General features: G+C 44.3%; 1 protein-coding gene and 1 long non-coding RNA gene across 10 annotated transcripts in view; one reads left to right on the plus strand and one right to left on the minus strand.

The window, feature by feature from the left end:
- LOC135897507 (intermembrane lipid transfer protein VPS13A-like) overlaps positions 1–5,012 on the plus strand; it is a 1,023,564-nt gene extending 1,018,552 nt beyond the window's left edge. For all 9 annotated transcript variants that reach the window (XM_070539327.1, XM_070539326.1, XM_070539332.1 and 6 more), the window contains 2 exons: positions 1,359–1,485; positions 1,560–5,012. In XM_070539327.1, coding sequence (XP_070395428.1) covers positions 1,359–1,485; positions 1,560–1,700 — 268 coding nt within the window. In that variant the 3' untranslated portion in view covers positions 1,701–5,012. The remainder of the gene's footprint in view (positions 1–1,358; positions 1,486–1,559) is intronic.
- LOC135897509 (uncharacterized) lies at positions 695–19,218 on the minus strand. The gene is made up of 4 exons (XR_010563051.1): positions 19,182–19,218; positions 18,391–18,607; positions 4,339–4,508; positions 695–1,105 (listed from the first exon to the last, which is right to left on the minus strand). It is a non-coding gene; the product is annotated as an uncharacterized lncRNA (long non-coding RNA).
- Positions 19,219–24,022: the final 4,804 nt, after the last annotated feature.

A 24,022-nucleotide genomic window follows, 5' to 3' on the forward strand; every position in this document is an offset into this window, starting at 1 on the left:
GCTGAAGACAGGTCAGAAAGTGGCATTTTTGCCTGTATATAGCACGCCTTTGATGAAGTTACTGTCCATCAGGGCTGGAAAGAAAGACGCTGCAGCCATCCAAGTCACAATTCCAGTGGTCATTGGGGTAAGGCATATGTATGGGGACCAGTCAAGTACGGATTTTTCAGTGAAGGCCAATTTGAGTATCGAAATAATGACGGTCTTCACTCATAGAAGGGTATGCATGCTTCAGAAGAACTTCAGTTTGGCCTAGTTGGTATTTACTGCAAATCATATTGACCGCAAAAAAGACTGGGACAGAGGAAGAAAACCCGCCCATGCTGTTTATGTGTTTTCTTCCTCTGTCCCCGTCTTTTTTGCGGTCAATATGATTTGCGGTATGCATGCTGGCCAGGACATTCTGTTAGGATCAAATTTTCTGAAACTTCAAACTAAGTGGAGTTCAATTAACGAAAGTCATCTGTATAAGCAAAATAGAACCATTGTGACACCTCTGTTAATTGTTGGTTATATATGCCAGGAAGTCACGCCAAAAGAACATGATGTTTCTCTGCATGAGAGTGGAAAGCTGGTCTAATTGGTTCTCGTGAAAACATGACAGGTGCACTTGCTGTCCACTGATCTTTATTTGTAGTGGTACAATGTATAAAACTCACAGAACATGGTGAACTTCGTAACACACGTGCGGTCAGTTGCTCAGCCACCTTGCAATGGAAGGCATAGTCAAAACTGAATAAATCGAGAAAGCAAAGATCACCTTTGGAACAAAAACAATGTTTTTGTTCAAGCACAAAACAACAAAACAAAGGCAGAAGTTGGCAAAAGGAGCCAATGAAGCAACTGAAAAAGCCTACAACAAATAACCGGTAACACCATTTGCCTGAAATAAGCGCTTCATTACAAACTTCATTTCTGCGTGGACTGTAGGCTGATCTCATGGCCAGCATGGTCGCTGCTGCAGAAGCTACTGATAGTCCTTGGTAGATACAGTGGCCACTGTGGTTGAAAGCATGTGGTCTTTCTCCTGACAAATCAGCTTAACCCTTGGGGCATTGTGCTGTAGATTCAGGTGGCAGGAGACTCACAAAATGTGCCCTTCACCCTGTCAGCAAAGAAGAAAAGAAGCCATGTAATCCATTGGCAGACCCCACAGGGAAGCTGGCCTCGGCACTCAAATCTAGGCTGCCATGAGCTTAAAAATGGCAAGGTGCTGCCGAGCACTTCTGGTGCCATTAGGACAGGCGTGCATGTGCTCTGCACCTAGTGAGATCAGTCTGCTGTGGATTTGTCTGTTGCTTGTGGAAGTGAGTGCAACAGTTTATACTAAGTGTATGCATTCACCCTCCTCTTGTTAGGCATGTGTTTCTCTTGGAAAAATGTCGACCCTGGGGTGGCTGGACTATTCAGTGGAGCATCCGACTGGAGGACGTAGTCTCGGTGCCCTTCATCTCTGGCAGCAGCCTTGTCATACGGGTCAGACAGGTGAGGTCCAAGAAAAACTGTCATTGTGGGGTTGCCCTGAGCAGCTGCTCTATTAAGGATCTTGTTTCTCACAGGATGAATCCATAGCAAGTTTCACAGGCAGTGAGCGCTTCCTTGTTTGCCAAGATCAAGATTTACTCAAGTGGCTGAAGCTGAAAATTGAGAAAGCTCTGCTGTTTACCATGGAAGAAAGGCCCTGCTCTCTTGATGGCTAAGTCAATTGAAATAGCTGTTCATTTTGTGCTGCTGAACTGTATGATTCTAGGCCCTGCCCTAAGACAAAGGCTTGAAAAGCAGCAAGCACTCAAATACACATATGTGCTTGTCCACACAAAGCCAAAATGAATTTGTCTGTACTGCTGGTATATCAGGTGTTTAATCAAAAGCTTAAGAACAGTGCATTAGGGATGTAATTTTCAGCAATCTAGTCATGGCATTGGCCATCAGGAATTGTGCTCTATTGATTTGTATACTTTGCACACATCTTTGTGGAATTGAAACTGGTGAGTGCTGTAGCAAGTTGCACCAGTTTGGATCTTGCATGATATATTTTGGTGCTGCACAGCTTTCTGGCAACATATTGGGATGCTTGGCTTGGGATTACACTATAGAGGAACAACCAGCTTCAGTTCCACAGTTACGAAGGGTTGCTAAAATAGTCAACTACTGTATTTCAGTTTAAGCCCATCATCAGTTATCACCCACTTACTAATATCCAATGCAACAAACTAATATTTGTTGCCGAAGAAATGCCCTCTTTATCTCTACTGCACTGTTCCAGAGGATTAGCTCTCACCACAGAAATCTGCTCTTTTTCAGTGGTTGTTTTATTTTTAATATGAAAATGTATTGGCCACAATCTATACTGTGATACATCAGATCAGGTTGAGCAAAACGAGAACAAGGTGAAAGCAGGAGTCAATGTTTCGACAAGTGGACTTGTCTTGACTTATGTCGCCTTGAAAAAGACAAGTCCACTTGTTGAAACGTTGGCTCCCGCTTTCACCTTGTTCTCGTTTTGCTCATTGTCTTGAATTTCCATCTCCTGCATTCCCCCTGTTTTCCCTGAATCAGATCAGGTTGTAGTTTTAGTGTCTGTGTTTTGAAAAAAAGCTAAGCAGAAGTACTGGGTGCACAGGGTATTTGAGAACACAACTTTGGAAAACACTCCCATTACATCTCTCCAGGCATTTATCCTCAACAGCTGCTCTGTCACTTATCTTGCATGATTGTTCAGAGGTAGCCATTCTGACACAGGGATGAAAATAAATACAGTTGCTCCAAGTTGGTTTAGCCTAGCCAAGGCAACTTGGAGATTCCACCTCACAAGGTCCTCTGTCCTGAGGGTCAGAAAAAGCGCATGGCTTTCAATGGCGACAAGTCACTTGTGGTGAAGCAATAAGAACACTGAAAGCACACCCTCCTTGTTCCCATAACTTAAACTCACTAGGCTGCATCTAGGATGTCTTTAAAATTAAATTGTAGGGTTAATTGCCAAAACCACTTTCTGATTATGAGGCACGCCTTAGTGGGGGACTCCGGAAATTTGGACCACCTGGGGTTCATTAACCTGCACCTAAATCTAAGTGCACAGGTGTTTTCGCATTTCGCCCTCATCGAAGTGCCGCTGCCATGGCCGGGATTCGATCCCGTGACCTCGTGCTTAGGAGCCCAACACCATAGCCACTAAGCAGCCATGGTGGGTATAGAATGTCTTTATGAGGTAGGCTAGCAAGTGACCACACAATGTGAAAAAGTGACTGGAAGGTCCTGTTGTGGAATTCTCAGCAATGCAGCCATTTCCAAGCCAAATTAAATCAGTGTTTGAGGCTCAAGGTGGTTTCACTCAACAGTCAAGGAAATTGGGCACAAATGTACTTATCTTTTTATAAAATATTATTGCTTTTTCTAAAGTTGTTGTAATGTTCTCAAATTCCTTGCCCACCCTGTAAATAGTGATAAAGCTTTCCAACACTTTTTTCAATTTTTTCAAGCACTGAAGAAAAAAAAATGCTCAAGTATAATCTGTGACTTTACTGAAGCATACTGCAATTAAATAATATCATAACGATACAGCACATGTTTTGTTGCTGTGGCTTTCAACTCTTCTAAGTTAGACCAGGCTAAAGAAAATAGTATTGTCGACTTAGCTGGAATTAGTGCCAGCTGCAATATGCCTGTGCTATGTGGGGGAACATGTTGATTTTTGAAGCGAATGAATGTGTGCTGTAAACAACTTTTTATGGTTTTTAAGTAGCATGCAACGTGTTTTCCTGGGCACTATATTAATTATTCAAAAACATTACATTTGATTGCAAGTGCAAAATACAGAGCTTACAAGTAAGTTGTTACGGTATATCACTAAACATGCAGAAAATGATTCTTCTGCACCCTCTTACCATAGCTTCTGGTTCTCTTATTTTTCTGCTATTTAGGCTTTTGAAGCAATGGCTATCCACACAGGAAGCATTGAGACCTTTCTTATATGCAATCACCTGATCCATTTCCCTTTGAAAGTAAGCTGCACTTGTCAGGCACTTGAAGCTAGTACGAGTTTTCGCATACTCTTAGCACTTCATGCAAAGAATGTTTGCACAGGCTACAGGACAGGGAGAATTTTACGTAATACCTTATACAGTAGGACCTCGTTGACACGATCCTATTTTGTATGATTTACTGCCACCAATGTTTGCAGTCAAGAACGCAAGAAATAACTCACTACAGTTACACTTCTTCTTTATCTTGTGATATGTTCACGAAAAACACGATGCTTTGGCACTAATATTCAGTATATCAACAAATTGCAATCGTATGATGCGTTTTCTAGCTGACGCAAGCTGCAATGATTCTCACCGAAGTTGTTGCAGGAAGTCAAAGCTTCCTGCGAAAATTCTCCTCCCGAAGAAGCTGCTGATTCAGGTTGAAGTCAAGGAGTGCGAATGTAACCTTGGTGAAGCAGCAATAGCAGCATACATGTTGGGCCGCTTGGTCCCCATTAGATCGACATACATCGGCGTCTCATGCTGCAACAATGCACACAATGCTTCACAATATATAAATGTCAACTACAGTCGAATCTGCTAAATTTGTTTTGTGATTTTAGATTGTACATTTCCCAGTCTGTTTTTTCTTGTGTTTCTTTTTTCCAAGAACGTACGAACGAGGTTCTGCTGCACACATTTAGTTCCAAGCACTAAATGTGATGCACAGGAGGCACATTCAAGGAAATACATTCCAACTTCTTCAGCTAGGCCACTGACAGAGTTCAAGGAAAGACCAAAGGAACTGCCATTGACCTCTCAATGCTGCTTCCGTTCTTACCAGAGATGGGCTCATGCTGTGAATAGATCGAGACATTGAATTATTGTGCACATACAAATTTTTAATAATGTATGAAGGCAGGAGTGATTAGCAAATTACATGAGGATAACATTATATGCTTTTCTTCCTGTGTTACGACAGAGTTCAGCACCATATTTAAAAAAAAGTGAAAATAAATGTTCATGAAAACCCTGAAGGCACACAAATCACTTTGGACTCTTTCATTCAAATAATTGTCATTGCACTTACGAATATTGACTAGGTCTTTATATATTACACAATTATTTATTTTCATTTAACTTTCCTCAGATATATCTTGTGTGTCTCAAATAATTGACACATTGGTTCTTGTTGATGTAATTTAATTTTGTGAAGTGCAATGTTCACTGAGATCTATGTTAATGTAATCACAATCACATGACAATGCATTTATCTCTTGCATACACTTACAAATATGGCCACCATATTTTTGCTCTTAGTATCACAGTGAAAACAAATAAAGATATTAGAATAATAACTTTATAATATGTACTGGCACAGCAATGCAAGGTGACAGTGTGTGCAAATTGCGTGGCACACAGCTTGTCCATGTTTGTCACAGATTAAGACTCCATTATGTCCAAAGATTGTCACACATGACTGTAGGGTTAACTTGGAATGCACGACTCGAGAGTTTCATAAACATGTTTTAATTTCTACAGTACACTACATATTCGAGAAAACAAATTGAAGGTATTTGCTCAGTATTCATTCACATCATTTTGGTTTGTCATTTGTGCTGTATTTTAAGTTAGCATAATGTTAATTTTTAAGCATAATTCTGAAATTCCAGCAACAAGACAGCTTTGAACCAAATGGAATCATGCATGCTCTATAAATGTGGCTACACCACCATATTTTTGCTCTGAAACTTTTCATACATCAACTGACCACATTGCAAGTTAATTTGGTGGCCTAGGTATCTTAAATATGTGTGAACACATTGGTAATGGGCAACTCTCGTGCTTTCACAGCTGCTCACTTTACACAGTGCCGTCTCTCCTAAATAACTTATTTCTAAACATTTCAAAGTTTCTTGTAACTCAAACTCTCAAATTAGGCTGTATTGCCAACAAGGATTGGTGTATGTTTATTTATATATATGTGTAGAGGTGGATATCTATCTTTGTTTATAATTATGTGTGCTTGTATTGTCTGTATGATTTATTTTAGGCCTTATTTTTCATTTCATTTTTTTGTGCGTGTGCTGCATTGCTCAATGTTACTAGATTAGTTTCAGTTGTCAAACTCCGCCGCGGCACCTGACCCCTTTCTGTCGCGCCCGCGGGGTGGCGCGCGCAACACTATCGGCCCGAAGGCGGGCGGTGCGCGCAACGTTTGTGCGGGCGGACAGAGACGCCGATGAGCGCAGCAGCGTGCCACGTTTTGCTCGTGTTTCTGATTTGTATGCCAGGAAAATTCTGCTCGCCTTGTGAGCAAACATGCCTGCAATGGAACAATGAAACGGCAATGAAACAAGAAAAACCACGAGAAAGAGATGAAGTGATAGCTAAGGAGGGTGCTGGGCCCTTCCTAATTATCACTTTGTCTGTTTTCACTCCTGTTTTTTTTTGTGTTTTATTAAAAACTTGCGAGCATTCTACGACGAAATAGTGTACCATGCCACTGGCTTTGAACTTCGTGCGCATTTCCCAAGGGCTATAAACTTGTTGCACTAATCATTTCAGGTCATCAAAGATTTTTCGGAACAGCTAAACTTGACAGAACAGAGTGCAATTCAAAAGAACCTGAAGCTTTTTGCATCACAACAAACGACAAAGTCGCTGCGAGTAACTTTGATGTCGACTTTAGACATTGTCGATGATCTGCCGCGTCCAGTTGCGCTCTATGTTTCGACAGCCAGTTAATTATCAAGATTCACTGGAGGTAAGGCACACTGTTCACATTTGTTGTGACTGCATACACGTTGCACTGTTTTCTAGGAAATTCCCTCACTCATGTTTTTTCAGCAATAGATTGGACTAGTGCGCTCCTTCGTTTGTGATGAGTCCCATCCTACTGTAATCAACTTCCCGCAGATTCCGCCTTCTAAGCCTGTATACACCTGTTAAAACAGCGCTACGTGCTAGTGTGGAAGGTATGTCAGGCCCTGTCTGTGCTCGTCGGCGTCATCGACACATTTAAGCAATTGAAAGAAGCCTGCCAGTAAAAAAAAAAAAAAAAAAGTTTTCGCAATGCCATTGAGGCGGCTTTGATAAGTTGCCTGGAGCCAAGCAGCTCACCAGAATGTGCTTGCAATGAGCACACTTATGCTCGAGGAAACATAAGGGACAATGCTGTTTATTATCTGTGTGGATATGTCATTCATAAAGTCAGAAAGGGCGCACCATGTGAACTATGCATAGCGGACATAAGCTTTGAAATCCCAGCACTTGGCTGCAACAGTTACTTAATTGAGTGCAGAAGTCTCAAGCAAGGTTCCTTAAAGCACCCGACGCCAAAGATGCTGGGCTTTATGAAGACTGCTAACAAAAGTGCGTCAGCTTCCCTGGATGAGGCAGGCCTTTGCGGAGAGATATTTTGGAAGGTTTTAGATGATCTAGAGGGGTGCTGCCTTTCTCTTCTTGGTTGTGCAGAGCATTTGTTCGCGTTCACGTGCGAAGTACTGAATTTCTTCATTGTTATGCGGATGCATTTTTACTCCAGGGATACAAACTGTCATCTAGAGAGCAGTCACAAGGTAGCTGTAGCAACCAAGAAAGCGCGTCTTTTGTGAATATCGATGCATCATGCTTAAATTCATCAATCCGGCGTTGTACCGGTCCTATCATTTTTTTCATCTGTACATAAAACATGCCACAAATGAAAAGCCTCACTGTCCTCTTCATTCACCTATTAGCTGCTTTTTACAGAGTGCACAATGTAAAAATGCTATTCTTTGAATACTTAGCACCACGAAAAGCAGCAAAAGAAAAGAAAAAAACTGGCATTGAGTCGGCGGCGCGCTGCTGCCTTGGGAAGCTTCTGTAGCCAACCGGGCCAACCGTGGCGGCAGCGCCACCTCGCGAGAGGATACGGCAGAGGGCCACGTTCTCGCGCCGCTCCCAGGCGGAGTTTTACAACTGAAAAGTATCTAGTAGCGATGGCATTGCTGTCACACCAAATGGGTCGGGTCCCCTGTCAAGCTCATCAGAGCTTTTGGTCGCAGCTCCTGCTCTCAAGGAAATAAAACTTGAATTGTAATTCGATGCTCAAGCAACCCAAACTAAAGCCTGTAAGGATGCTATACTTGAACATCCCTTTATGTTTTTCCCGCATGGCTTGAGTCTTCTGTCCTAATATACGGCTTCCATGCTTAGTACATGCACAGTGGAGGAAGTCATGGTTACATAGTAGTGAGAGAGATGGCATGAGTGTTTTAATACTGGCGCCACCTGATGGCATGGGTACTCAGCTGCAAAAGGAACTGGCTTCCTTTCTTTTTGGCACGGGGACAGCGTTGCGTGCAGGCCAACCACGCACTTGTTTGAGCGCTCCATGGCACCAATACGCAAAGCCTTTCTTAATCACTCGAATGCATCTCCATTCACCTGACTGCACTTGCGATTGACTTAGGAATTGGTGTCTTGCATGGGGCAAACCTATTCATTTGGTATGCTTCCATGGCAAGTCGAACCCCCTCATTTCCTCAGCCTGTTCCATTGATTGTGTGTAGTTTGGCTAGCTGGCATTTTTGTGTATGAAAGTGCAATAAATGCCATTTTGTTCATCTGCACTACCATGTGTTTTCATTCCTTTGTAGCCAAGAGCACTTTAGACCCCACAAGTCCAATGTTCCAGAGGATTGCATCTGTTAGGTAATGGACAACATATGTGCGAACTCATTACTGCAGCACTTGCATTACACAGGGCTGCATGCTCTTATTAGATGCAATTTAGTTCGTTTTTGACAACACATGCTTTGTGGCAAACTGCATGAATAAAGAAAAATTATAATGCGGCTTATGCCACCTTTTCTGTGTGTGCCTCCCAAATAATTAGCAACCGAGTTTCTTAACCCCTGTATATGAGAACTTTGCCAGACCTCCTTGGCACTGTTTCCTGTGTGCGTCTCTTTTTTTTGGCTGTTTCTTTTCTTAAATACAATGCACCAACTACTCCAACAACATGTTTTACTAGACTTGGCATACTTAAATATTTGCTTTAATTGAAAAAGCCTGGTGCTGCCATTTCTTTTCCTGTGCAGATATTCATCTGTGTTTGAGAAAGTGCAGAACTTCCTGCCATTAGCGCAGTATAGAGAGGGACAGAATTGTATCGTTAGAAAAGGTGACTAGCAGCCTCAAGGTGGTGGTCGATAGGCTTACACTAGAGTTAGTTGAGCTCCGCAGAGAAATCACTCATAACAAGTTTGTTTCGTCGGAGTGTCCGTTGGTTACTGAGGTTCCAAAGTCTCTGGAGGTGAGGTGATAACGCTAGAAGGCAGGGCCCACCATTGCCCAGCTCCCTAAAAGAAGGCCCTTTATCCGTCAAACCAGTTACAAACCAACGCGAAATCTGAAATTAAGGAGGCTCTCTCTACCTTTAACGATAGCATCAGACAAATCAACGACCGACTTAGTCGTATTGAGTGTAGCAAGGAGGAATTGGGAATCGGACTGCAGAAGATTTAAGACATATCTTAATAAGACGATAGTTCTTGTCATGGAGAAAATCTGCCACAAAAAACTACCAATGCAGGGCAGGTCTCGCAGTAACTCATTTGAATAAGATATCTCCAAATAATCAGGGTGGTACCAGCTAATAGGAATTTCAGAGTTTGGCAATGGAACTGCAGGGGAATCAGTCCTAAAAAGGCTGCCCTTCTGCAGTTAATTAAAATGGAGGCTGAAAAACCACACGCAGTTATGCTCCAAAAAACACTGACGATTGATCTCTTCGCAGGCTACAAGGTGGTCTTTTAGAGGAGATAGAGGCAGGGGTGTCACCATTCTGATAAATGGGAAGATTCCTTATGTCCAACATTAGCTGCGCACGCTACACAGTAATGTTGAATTTATTGCGGTTGAGATTGTTCACAACAGTTACCTAGGCAATAGCTGCAGCATATTTCTCCTCAATTTATACAGCAGTCCTAAAGATTCCAGAGAGTGCTTGAAATCCATCCTAATCAAGGTCACTAAACTTGTTGGGGGGTCTCCTCTGCTTGTTGAGGGGGACTTCAGTGCACCTCATCAAGCGTGGGGATACCCCTTCCCCATCAGCAAGAGGGAGAGGCTGTAGACGCACGCTTCAGACTTTAGTCTAACACTTATTACAGACCCCAAACATCCAACTAGATGCGATACCTCCTTGTGCGGGTACTCTACTCCTGACGTAACTTTTGTCAGGGGGATGGAGGAGTCCATTTGGGACATTACCAACATTGATCTGGGCAGTGACCATTATATAATAACAATCAAACTTGAGATAGTCGCTATGAAGCTAAGGGAATATAAGCTGATTGATTGGGACAAATTCCATAAATTGAGAACCCCCCCCCTCCAACACTCGCCCCCCGCTACAGCTTATCCGCCGCTCTAAAACTGGGTAGAGCAATTCGGATCTGACATCAGGGCGTCGGAGAGGGTTATTGTCATGGACGTCCAAATGGATAAGATGGACTCCAAGCACGCTCATCTCCTCGAGGCCAAGCAATCGATATTAGCACAGTGGAAAGGTCAGCAGTTGAACACGAGACATTTAGGGAGAGAATACCAATATTGAATAAGGAAATTGAGGAACACTGTAGAGTTCTATGCAGACAGCAGTGGGACGAGGTATGCCTCTCCCTGGATGGCAGACTCCGCAAAGGCGGTGGCTGGGGCCTCCTGAAACATCTCTTGGATGAGAGTGGCTCCAAGTCTAAATCCGCTCAATAGTCGCTACTATGCAAAATTATTCACAAGGCGAAAAAAGAAATGGCGCATAACAAGCTGTTGGATGACCTAGCTAGTCAGTACCTCCCGCTCAAGAGGACGCCATCGTTCAACCCCCTTTCGGTCGAATACTTGCGGTCTCCCAATCACGCCCTTGACGGAGATTTCTCGGAAGATGAAATTCGCCTTGCAATTCGGGAGCTTAACAGTAGGTCTGCCGCTCGCCCCGATGGGATCTCCAACAGACTTCTGCACAACCTCGAAGATAATTTTGTCAATTACCTAACCAGGCAGATCAACAAAATCTGGAAAGAGGGCCGCATTCCAGATGAATAGAATCACGCACGTACGGTACTCATTCCCAAGCCGGGCAAACCTCTTGGGCTTGCAAACCTCAGATCGATCTCTCTGACGTCATGTCTCGGTAAGGCCGCAAAACATATGTTGTGCTTAACTGGCTCGTGAACCATGTGGAGGAGAGCAAACTTTTTCCATACACCATGAGCGGATTCAGTCCAGGACTTTCGACCCAGGATGCTATGCTTAGAATTAAGAAGAGGCTCATAGAAAGGGTCACTTGCGATACAAGGGTCATACTCAGTCTTGATGTAGATAGGGCCTTTCAACACTGTATGTCACATCGCAGTTCTTCAGGCCATTTTGGATCTTAATCTCGGGGAACACTTTTTCCGCTATATTCAATCTTTTCTGAACAGCAGAACCGCTTCCTTGCACATTGGCGACTTAAAATCAGAACTTTATGCACTAGGTGACAGGAGCACTCCATAGGGCTCGATATTGTCTCCCTTCCTGTTCAATCTGGTCATGGCCAAAAGATTGTTGGACATTGAGGGGGTCGAACACACCATTTATACCAATGATGTTACTCTGTGGAGTGCTGGGAGCAGCAACAGAGAGTTGGAGGCTCGAATGCATGAGGATCACGGAACTCTGCCTTTCTCTAGCAGGCCTCAAATGCTCGTCAAGGAAATTGGAATTGCTCTTTTACCGTCTTTCCAGGCCAGTACGAAAACGCAAGGGCTGGGAGCAAGATAGTAGGCGCCATATTGAGCTCCTTGACATGAGTGGTAACCGCATCCCTGAAGTAGGGTCGATCAGAGTCCTAGGACTAACTATCCAAGATAACGGATCCAATGGCTTGATGATACAAAAGATAACTGGCAAAGTGGAGAATGCTCTACGAATGTTTCGACACATTGTCAATTAATAGAAATAGAGGCACAAGCGAGGAATGTGCCATTAGGCTCATTCACGCTTTCGTCCTTTGTCATATGTTGCAGCTATGCTTGATTGGAAGAAAAGAGAAGAGAAACTCCTCGATACCACCATCCTTCGAGTCATCAAGGTAGCCTTGGGGCTACCGTTCAACGCATCCACCGAGCTCTTTGAAACTAAGAGCACACAATACTCTTGCTGAAATTGCTGAGGCTCAGCACACAGCGCAGGTTGTCCGGTTGTCTGTTGCGGTTCGGTTCAGTTGTCTGTCCGGTTGCGGGTACTGCGCAAACCTGCAAACACCTTGCGGGTTTCCACAGAACTACTATGTCAAACACTTGCCTTTGCTTCGTGTTGTCGACAAATTCGACTTCGCCCTGCCATCTGCTGGCCGCCCGGTTAGCTCAGATGGTAGAGCGGCTGCCCCGGAAAGGCGGTGGTCCCGGGTTCGAGTCTTGGACTAGGACGAATTTTTCTTCAACTATGGGGCTTTTCTTTCGAGGAAGTTCCCTTTGTAGCGATTGCTACGAACGGGTGGATGTCTGATTTTCCCTTTATTCAAGCTAATGTCCATATCTGGGGGCAATAACAGACGCCAAAGACATGCATCTTATTGTTAGCAATCAGCCGACATGATATCACTTCTAACGTAGGCATCAGGTTAATAAGGAACGACTTGAAACGTTTTGAAATAGCAAGCAAAGTGCCACTGCACTGTCTTCCTTCTCGATAAATTTGCAACGACTTGGAAATAGTAAAAAATTCATCGTCACGAATATTCAAATTCAACCATGTCTTGGTTGTAGCGATCACTTTGGCGTCACATGAATCAATAAGATCCTCCAGAGCATCATGCTTCATCATGATACTACGGATGTTAATATACAGCACAGAGATAGTACATAATGCTTTTTCGTGGCCACTTCCCTTTGCCGATTGTTAAGTAGCATTAGATGTCAGTGCATGTGACAGAGGTGCAGCGTTAGAAGATGAACAAGCATGAGGGTTGTGGCTGTGACCAGGAAAAGAGTGCGTCTTATCTTCGTTACGGGTGCTGCTGCCATCGGTGCAAATATGAGTAGTAGTTTCATGAACCTCACCCGTGCTAGCTTCATAAGCGTATTTTTTGTGGTTCACAATAAGCTTGATGTAACAAAGCTGAAACGGTCTACCGGGCAATGATTTGGCATAATTGTGCAGCATCTTGCGTGCAGTTCTTGTCGCCTGACAGTAGCCCTCCGATACCGAGAAGTTTTGGCTTCTCAACCTCGGTCACTGCACCAGCACAAGTCCTTTTATTTTAACTGTTGAAAATTTAACTATGACAGGATGACATATTTTACTTACATATGGACCACTTAAACGATGGGCTCTTTCTATCGCATTCGTGTCAAACTCATTCAGTTCTACTCGATAGTAAATTAATGACTGTGTCTTGGGTTGCTTGCCAAGTCTCACTTTTGTCGGGCATACCGAGAAACACTAATACCCGTGTCACACGGGCGTTTGGAAGGCCTTCCAACCAATAGTCATTTGACTCAAAGGTCAAGTTTGAGCTGCTACACGGGCGGTTTCAAAGACCGCCAAGTCAATAGTCTATCAAGTCAACAGAGCACCTTATAACTCTATCGAAACCTTGCGTGCGTCTAATTGTCGTACAAAAATCCCTCACGTGACCTGATCCTAGGTGCCTAGGGACAGGATTGTTTAGGGATTTTTGAGAAGGCATGATGGTGGCGCCGAGCAACGCCGTGGCGTATTCGTCATAGAATAAAGAACAACTTTAGAGAAGGGAAACTGTACCTTCCGCAGTGATTCGAAAATAAGCAGGGGCAGCACATGGAACTTACTTAGGTGGACGCCAGATGGCGCTGCTAAAGTAAAAAGTGGCAGGATGGGCAAAAAGGGCAGGATGGGTTGCCAGGCAACAGCTTTTTTAGGGGGACCCAGAGCCCTGAAAGAAGCAGTGTAGGCGTGGACGATTCGAGGCAGGAGCCACAAACATGCAAACATCGGTACTGTAGGAGAGGTGACAGGAATAAGCGCAAGAGCCAAATTAAGTCAGACATAGGGTTCATTAACATGCAAGGTGGCAGAAATAGGCTAAAATAGGAGAAAATCGAAGAACAACTAAGACAGGAGAACTTAATGGTTTATGGGTTTGTAGAGACACATCTTAGGGACATGGAACAACCGCCCTGGAACCCTGATTATGCATGGAAATACTGCAACAGAGCGCAGGGTAGCAGAAAGGGTGGGGGAATTGGAGCACTCATTCATAAAAATACAAATTGGCAAAGGGTCAAACAGGAATGCAAGGAGCATTTATGGCTAAAATGAAAAGTAGCAGGGACGAAAACACTTCTAGGCTTTGTATACGTTTGGACAGGATCAAATGCTAAAGAGGAAAACAAAAAAATGTTGGACTGTATAACAGTGGACATCAATGAGCTAGGAAAAGGATCTGAAGTAATTGTATTAGGAGACATGAATGCGCATGTTGAAGATATGGATGGGTACACAGACTCCACAGGTAACATGCTGCTGGATATGTGTGAGAGGCTTAACTTAGTTGTCTGTAACTCTACTGAAAAGTGTGACGGGATCATAACATGGGAGGTAGGGGGTCGACACTCGACAATAGATTATGCGTTAATGTCACATAGGATGTACGATAGATTAGGAGCCATGATTATAGATGAACAGGGCTCCAGAAGTATAGGTAGCTACCACAAACGTATCAAGTTGAGTTTTAAGAGGGAAACTAAAGCACGAACGACGCGCGAGGAAATGCCAGATGTGATTTTTTACTCAGAAGACCAAGTGGAAATAGCGGCCAAATTGAAGAGGAAATATCAGAGGGTACTGAAACGGATTGGACTTACCCAAAGTTATTTGAGCGTGAGCTAGGTAAGGCGCAAGTCAGGAAAACAAGGCAAGGGATACGAAAACTCAAGAGCTGGTGGGATGAAGAGGTTAAGAAGGCCATAAAGAAACGTCAGGAAGCCTCCAGGGAACACAGGTATTCCAAAAGTAAGGGAGAACCTGAAGCAGAAGCAGAGAAGAAATGGGTAAACTACATAAAATGCAAAAGGGAAGCATCCTATTTGATCAACAAGAAAATCAAGACAAGAGGGTCCCAATGGCTGACAAAAATGAGCAATGAAAAAGATAAACAGGCAGCTAGAAAATTCTGGCAACATCTGAGCTCCTTGGGTAATAGGACAAGCCTAGAGCAGAGGTATATAGTAACAGCTCAAGGTACTTGGTTAGAAGAAGAGGAGGCAGTGGAGCATATAGGAACCATGATGAGGGAAAAATTTACAAAACAGAGAAATGGTACATGCAGTACGTCGGAGAGGGATAGCCCGGTCAACCCACTGCTTTCGCTTGGACAAAAAGAGTGGGAAAGGGCCGTTTCTGGTCACAAATTTGTGCAGCGAATCTATTTGCATGATCGACTCCGGGCCTGTGGGACCGTTCACTTGCACTTGATGCTGAGTCTTTTACATGTATCCATAAACTGCAGATATGCACATCAGATTCCTGCAAGCATTTTCAAAATTCAATTATTTTAGACAACAGGCACATATGCAATACTGACATAATCTCAAATACCACTAAGCAGCTGGGACACATTTTTGTTGACCATACTCGCAGGTAAAACAAGTAGATCATGTGGACAGCTCCAGCTCATTTTCCTTAAATTCATGTGTACAAGGGGTATGCAAAATTAATTTCTTTCCCGCGCACCGATTATTTTGCTGTATAAGCTTCAAGAGAACCCACCACGTTAGTGTAACGTATCTTGTAGATCACACTAATATGTGCTTTAATTTACCAAGTGAGATGAGTTACTTTTATGTCTCATTCCGTCATATCACACTGCAAGCTGCATTCATCAATCTTCAATTGGATTTTTGCAAATGTTTAATTAAACACGTTTCCCTTTTATGCAGATATGCAATGGCAAGCCCTTCCGTGTGTTCCAAAGGTAAAATTTAAGCTCTAAATTAAAGAAGACATTTCTAGTCAGAAACAAGCAGAAATGCAGAGTATCAGAAGCCCAAGGTACAGAAATTATGAGAAGTGTCAAATAATTTTAAGGAAAGAGTCGTATTTGAAAATGCAAGACTCTTTAGTGGAGGTCAAGCAAGTCAATATAGGTAGAATACTCTGCAAAATTATGCGAGTGAGGGGATGTCAAACAATCGGTCAGGAAATGCATTGTTTTTCTGCAAAACAAAAGCTGATTGCCATTACATAAGTCACTTTAGCATCATGAGACAGCTGCTTGATAAATTCAGAAATAAACCAAAAAACAAGACACGCAAAAATAAAAAAAAACAATTTAATGATGCTCTCTCCACACTGAGATAAATAAAAACAAACACATCACATCTAATGTGGACATATCAAACGCCTCATGAAACAATAAAGGAAAATTCAGTTTCGAGCTATGGCACTTGCTGCATAGATATGGGGGGCCTTGCACTAAGTGATAGTTACCACTGCATTTAGAAATTGAAAGCATTCATGCAGACAAGGATGATTCTTTACATTATTGGCTACCACTTCAAATGCCTCCACCAAATGTTACAATGCTGCATACAGCCATACTAAGGATCTCGCAGCAACACCTGGAGGTAAAAAGCAGAAGCAGTCAAAGTGCTGGTATGTACTGGACACTATGTTTGAAATCTTTTAGGCAAGAAGAGTGCAAGAAGCAGACATAACTGCATTTATTTCCATAATTCCCCATTTGAATGGCCTTTTCTATTTGCTTAGACAATGCCTACGCCTAGCCACAGCAGCTCCCTCATACAGACTCTGCAAGCCAAGAGGCCGTGGAGGAAAATGCAGGTAAGAGACTAGAAGCAATAGCACTGGTATCAACATTAATCTAATTTCTTTCTTTTTCTTTCATTTAGGCAGCCAGCACACCTTGAACAGCCACCTTGACTGCAAGTGTGTCACCCTAGTCGCCAAGAAAACATTTGAGGGAAAGCGACAGGCAATGTGAACAGCCACTTCTCCACGTAAACGATACTCTTTCTCTCGGATGACTCCTACGCCTCGATACGCCAGCACACTTGTGCACAAAGGTGCCGCGGAGGCAAGTGCAGGTCAGAGGCAAGAAGCAGTGGCACTGGTGTCGACATTCACCCAATTTCTTTTTCTTACACTGAGGCAGCCAGCACATCTCGAACAACCACCTTGACTGCGGGTGTGTCAGTAGATTCCTGTTGTGCATATGCTAATAATAAACTTCAGTAAACTTGACGGGCTTGTGCGACCATTTGTGACTCTAATTGCAATTTCTGTAAGGCCACACACGTCAGCGAACTCACTGCAATTTCCTTCTTTCCTTCCCTCCGCTCTCTCCCAGTTATCTTTGTTTTCCCCTTTCCCGTACCCCCGGTGTAGGGTAGCCAACCGGACGTGATTCTGGTTAACCTAGAGCTCCCTACCTTCTTCTTATCTCTTTCCCTCCTCCTCAGTAAACTTGAACTTGATAATAAACTTGAAGGCAAATGGGACATTGATGCTTTGTTTTTTTGAACATTTATTGTACACATACAATATATGTTATACTTTGCAGTGTTACAGAGCGTATTTTGAAGCTTCCCCCTATATTTCGCACCTTTAATTACGTATGCGTTGTGTGGCCCTCAATGCAGTTCATGTTGTAGCAGCTGCTTTGTCTGTGTATCGCACATTGGCTTAAGCTCGTGATATCCACATACTTCTCTCACATATACAAAATAAAGTTCAATGTCGTCCTCAGTGTTACAACAAAAATGGAAGTAAACAATCCGATCGTGGAATTGTGTTTATTACAGTGATTCCTATGACAGTTACTGACAAGTTGACAACTTGAACTGGTCAATCCGTCCATAGCCTCCTCTATTTTTCAAAAATAAAGGAGGCTATGATCCGTCATGGCAAGGAATTATATGTATACATTAAAAAAAAGGGGGGGGGGGGGGGTATGTGTGTGTGTTTGTAGTGGGGGCCGCGGGTCTATAGGATTAGGGCGGTACGAAAAAAATATACCAACACCGTCCTCTAGACCCATTCCGTTAAGGTACCGTAACAAAGCGTATTACGAATAATGCTCATACAACCAACTCTGATATTACACACGCCAGGCGACGCGAGCTACATTTGCCATGACGCATTCGCGACTGCACCGGATGCCCTCCATACTATTCTCGTTAATCGTGCTCACTGCACCGAGGCAAAAGAAAGATCATGGGCGCAGGTGCCTTTAAGGTATCTCTACCTTGCGAGGCACTGCTGCGCGTGCCAGGGTAGCTGTCCGTGCGACCACTCCCTGGCACACACCGTCATGACCAACGCCTCCTATAATATACTGTGCCTGGAACGTGAGCCGCAAACGCGCTGCCCTTCCCTCGCCTGTACTCGCCTCCTTTTGGTACGGTGGCAAGCGCCTCTTGCGGCCAGCCCTTGTAAACACGCCGGTGGCGCGGCTACCGGGAGCCAGCCGGGAGCGACGTCGGCAGCCAAGCGGCTGGCGCGTCGTGAGCTTTCGGCGGCGGCGGCGGCAGTGGTTGCCATGGGGACCGGTACGGTGGCGCGCGCCGTCCTGCGGCGCATGGTCGCAACACTCGGCAGAGAGCTCCCTATGGAAAAGAGAGCGACGTTCCAGGCATATAGTTATAGGAGGCGTTGACCTGACTCGGCGGCCCCAACCTACGTACTGTTCTGCTTCGAACTTTGATCCCCCCACTGTCCCTTGGGTACCCTGGAGTTCCTGCGACGCCTGCTTTATTATAATCTCAGGTGCTCTCCTGAGACTTCCGTTTGTCGGTTACATGCGCCTTACAGCTGGATCATTACTTATAATAATAAAAAAACCCGATCTATCGTCGCGACGATAGATCACGAAAGCGGCTTTTGCAGCATACCGCGTCCGTGCGAGCAGAATTACGGAACGCCAACGAGGAATCTGACCACAGCAAGGTAACCTCGTCGAGTGAAACTCCTGCAACAGGCGTGACCGCTGAAAACCGCATACCGCCGGGCACTTCAACAGGATCATCCCTCGGTTGCATAACTGCCACCTGTACGGCCAACATGGACCACACCCACACCGTCCCGCAACATAGAATAAAGAACCAACTGCACACACACAAACACACACACGGCTGCACGCACACATCAAAAGACACTACCACGACGTACTGAACTCCAGACCTGCACAGATCTCCCTCCTCCAGCACGCCTGGTCTAGTTCGCCCCTTTCGCCGCTAGGGAAAGAACGTACGAGCGGAGTGGCGCTAGTTATAACCTGTTCGTTGTCGTCTGCTTCTGCGATCTGTTCAGCGTTTGTCTTGCCATTTCGGCAGGCACAAAGCTCTTGTATTGGCGGAAAATGTATAAATTCACAAATATACAAAAGAAAACATATTTGCGAATGCTTTGCGTTTGAATAGTGAAACTACAAGAGGAGGAGCGGTGCAAGAAAAGTAAAGAACGAGCATAGGTGGCAGCTGCAATGCTAGATCGACGGCATAAATTTCCCTTTCCTAGCCTCTACAGACTGGAAAAATTGTCTTAAAAAGATTCATAGGATAATCTAGTTTTTTTAGTTGTTTACAGATAGCCTAGTGTCGTAGATGACATGAGAATTTACTGCTGTGTGCCGTAATGAAAGGCAGATGACCTGGTAAAAGCATTTCTCTATGGTAAAAGTATATAGTAAAAGTATTCACGAGTATAAGTCCTCCGCCCGATATGTGCAATAGGGTGATCGATTCTGTTTCAAGGAAAGGTGAGCATACCTTGTTTTTATTGTCGTTGGTTGCCTAGCTCAGTAGAAAGCTTACAAAAAATTAAGCGATCCCAGTGCTATAAAACGTGCTGCACTGCAAGCCTTAAATCGTCTCACGGGACTCTTTTCAAACTGTAAAGCTAGCTTTTCTGCGTGGTACGGCGGCAGCATAACGGTGGTGATTAAGATACGTACGCAGCGAAGCTGTGTGTGTAATTCACTTTTTGAACTCGCGACGCATTCACGGACAACTTTTAAGAGTGGTAATCGTTCTGTCGTCGAACATTACGGTGGTTTCAAGTTTCCAAAGAGCGCAGAAGCGAATTTTACAACGTGCAGAATAAAACTGTTGTGTACTGTGCGAACTCTATACACAATGTGATTTATAATAATCTTCTTGAAAAAGGCAATAGGAGCGGCTGTTTAACGCTATTTTTAGAGAGCAGCGGACTACACGTACGCTCCGACATTTTGTAGGTTCGGGCAGTCAACTTTTGAAGTCAGGTGACCGATCAAAGCCTTGTGACATTACTGTCACTGTGTTAGCAAAAATCATCAACTAGACAAGCAGTTCGTCACAACACAACAGCTGCCGTACTAATTACAACGCCGCACAGCCGCCCACCGCGTAGCAGACGGATGGATGGATGGATGGAAGGTAGGAGCGTCCCCTTTGAAACGGGGCGATGGCAGTTGCCACCATGCTCAGATTTTTATTTTGCCTTTTATTTTTATCTGTGTTGTGTGTTATTGAATTTCTCGATTTTCTTTAAATACGTCTTCCTACCCTTTTAACCTTATGTCTCCTCTCTGCTTTTGAGCCACCAATCCTCCAATCGCCTTTTGCTAATTTCCACCGCACATTTATTTACATGACTATCATTATCTCTGAACCCTAGGGCCTCAGGAAGGGTGACTGTGGCCGCATCGACGTCGGGATTGATACCATCACATTTTAGTATGAGGTGTTCCATTGTTTCTACGTATTTACCACACACAGTACATGTGTCTTCTTCTTCGTTAAATTTCTTTTTATAGCTCCGTGTTCTCCTGATCTAGCTTCAAAGAGTAGGGCACTGCCTCTTGAGTTATCATAAAACGCTTCCTTCCTGATCTGCTGTTTCCAGTATCGATATAGTTCTACGCTGTTCTTCTTTTCCATTGAATTTATCCAATTTTTACCTTCCGCATTTTTAACCTGTCGTTTAATGCTCTGTCCTTTTTCGTCCTCGTGTCTGGCATACTTACTGGTTAGCTTCCTAGTTCTTTTCCGCCATTGTGAGTCAACGCTCTTTCTGTATAGGTATTTAAACACCTTAGCTGCCCACCTGTTATCATCCAATTTCCTCAGACGTTTTTCGTATAGGATTTTACTCTGAGCTTCCCTTGCTTCGAATGATGCCCAGCCCATATCTCCCTGTACTGCTTCGTTTGTGGTTTTCCCGTGGGCACCTAGTGCTAACCTTCCCACAGCTCTCTGATTTACTTCTAGTCTCGACTGAACCTCTGCCCTTAAACACAGGACCGCATTCCCGAAAGTAAGCCCCGGCACCATTACTCCCTTCCAAATGCCTCTCAGTACCTCATACCTGTTGTAACCCCACAATGCCTTATGTTTCATTATCCCGGCATCTCTTCGCCCTTTTGCTATTAGAGACTGTTCGTGCTTTTCCGTGTACATCTGCCCTTTGTTTATCCTAAAGCCCCTCCATCCGCGCGCCACCGCCGCTCTCTTAAGTACCGCCAACCGCCTTTTCCCCTCACACCAAATCCGGTTCCGGCATTTCCGCTTCCGGCGTTTCCGGTTCCGGCATGTCCGGTTTTAAGATTTCCGGTTCCGGCGTTTACGCTTCCCGGAGTTGCCCTGCGAGAATTTCCACTGTGATTGCAGACGATGGTGAGACGCCCGTGCTTAGCAACCGGTGCTAATTTGAGTAGTTCGCTCTAGCCATTCCACCAATCGTCATTCGTGTGCATCTACGTGCTTGTTTGTGTACGCTGCGCCCGCACGCTTTGCCTGTCGTCCCCTTTCTCTGACAAAGTGCGGAGAGCCATGGGCTGGGGCACAACACATGAACATAATTCGCCGGACACATCTGCTCGCGTCACAACACTAACACAATTCGCCGTACACCTTTGCACGCGTTACAACACGCGCGCACGCACCAATTCACTGCACACCTCCGCGCATATCGCACAGGAAAAGCACACTTGCTTTCACCATGTCACTGAATGCCTTCTACGCAAATTTGAACTTGTTATATTTCATAGCTTCACGTCATTGCAGTTCTTCACGCAGTGCACGCACTTGGGACGTTCGTAACCTTCGATCTGCCGTACGAGACAAGTTCAACCTCAGAATCAACAGCATAAACTCTATGCGTCTGCCGTACAAATTGGCGTCGCGAACTCTTCACTAAAGTCCCTCCATACGTGCTGGCTGAAGGGGATGTATGCTTCAAAACAAGAATTCAAAGGGGACAAGCTGTTGTATTCCGCTGAAGTAGTAGTTTGCGGTTGCTGTTTTCCAAATGCACGAAAAACGGGAGCGGTCTCCAAGCACCCAGGCACTGCATTCCACTGTACGTTGTCTCTCGTGGCATACATAACCCGTCACAGGTTGACGCGAAGCAGCGAACACGACCAGATCGCCGATTACAATAGGCGGTGGTTCTTGGATGGAATCGCAATAACAGTTTCAACCGCAGCTGGTGCAATTAAAGCCTCTCCGTAGACGCGAAAGTAAACAACGCTAAAAACATAGCGTCACTTCCACTCGGAACAGGAAGCTGAAGCTACGTAGGTTCCGCTTGACGCCGGAAGCTGAGGGGATGAGTGGGAGAGGAGCGTGGAGGAGGAGGGTAGGTTGGCGGTACTTAGCTTGGTCGGCGGTGGCACGTGGATGTAGGGGCTTTAGTTTATCCATACCCCGAGATACTTGTATTCGGCCACTCGGGGTATTTCGTGGCCTTGTATTGTAAGCTCCTGATCAGTTGTATCGTTGAAAAACATCCCACCGGACTTAGCTGCACTAAAACTTAAACCTAAACTGTCTCCCTCGTCCCCACAGTAATTAACCAGAGTTTGCACATATTCCTGGCTATCTGCTAACAGTACAATATCGTCCGCATACATTAAACCCGGTAGTCGTTACTCAACAACCTTTTCGCCTAATCTGTACGACAGATTATACCCTAGATTGCTTCGTTGTAACCTTCTTTCCATGCTTATCATATATAGCATGAACAGCAGCGGTGATAGAGGACAACCTTGCCTTAATCCTTTGTGAACCTCGACAGTTGTCGTACTCTTGATTCCTTCCCGTGTTATTTGAACATTATTTTCTCGATATTGTTCCTGTAGAACATCAATTACCTCATTACCGATACCTTCAGCTTTTAATATGTTCCACAGGAGTTCCCTGTTCACCTTGTCGTACGCACCACTTATGTCCAGGAAGGCTAAATACAGAGGTCTATTTTCCGCCTTAGCTATTTCTATGCACTGGGTAAGCACGAACAGGCTATCATCTAAGCGCCTACCACTTCTGAACCCGTTCTGAGGTTCTCCACGTATTCCATTACTTTCTACCCATGACTGCATTTTTAATTTCACCGCCTGCATCGCCAGCCTATATATTACTGATGTTATCGTAATTGGTCGGAAAGATTTTATGTTCTTCTTATCACCTCTCCCTTTATAAATCAAATTCATTTTACTCTGTTTCCAGCTGTGCGGAATTTGCTTATTCGTTATGACTGCCTCCAATGCTTTTATCAGTGTTTCCTTGCTTCTTGGGCCAAGTTCATTAATTAACTTGATTGGAATTTCGTCTATCCCCGCGGACGTGCATTTTGGAACATTTGCTTCCGCCTTTTTCCAGTTAAGATTGGTCAGTTCTAAGCTGTTTTCTATTATGCTATCCTGTGTTGCTCCCTCATTTGGGGCGATTACCCTATCGTCTTTCCTAAAAGACTCTGCTATAACTGAACCAATGTAGTTCACAGCGTCATCTCCCTCTAAACAATTTCCTTCGGTATCGTGAATCTGTTCCTCTTTTCTGTGATTAGCTTTACCCAGCCAGCTTATATGGTTCCAGAATTTTCTTGACCCCCCTTTAGTTGTATCGCGAACTTCAGCCAGCCAGCAATCAGAGGACTGCTTTATTTTTGCCTGGACGAGGACCTGCACTTGTTGTTTCTTTTGTCGATAATATTCCCATTTTTGGCCTATTTCCTCTTCAGATAACTGCGCCCTCTTTGCT

This window comes from Dermacentor albipictus, chromosome 5 (genome assembly GCF_038994185.2).
Source record: "Dermacentor albipictus isolate Rhodes 1998 colony chromosome 5, USDA_Dalb.pri_finalv2, whole genome shotgun sequence".
Taxonomy (NCBI): Eukaryota; Metazoa; Arthropoda; class Arachnida; order Ixodida; family Ixodidae; genus Dermacentor; species Dermacentor albipictus.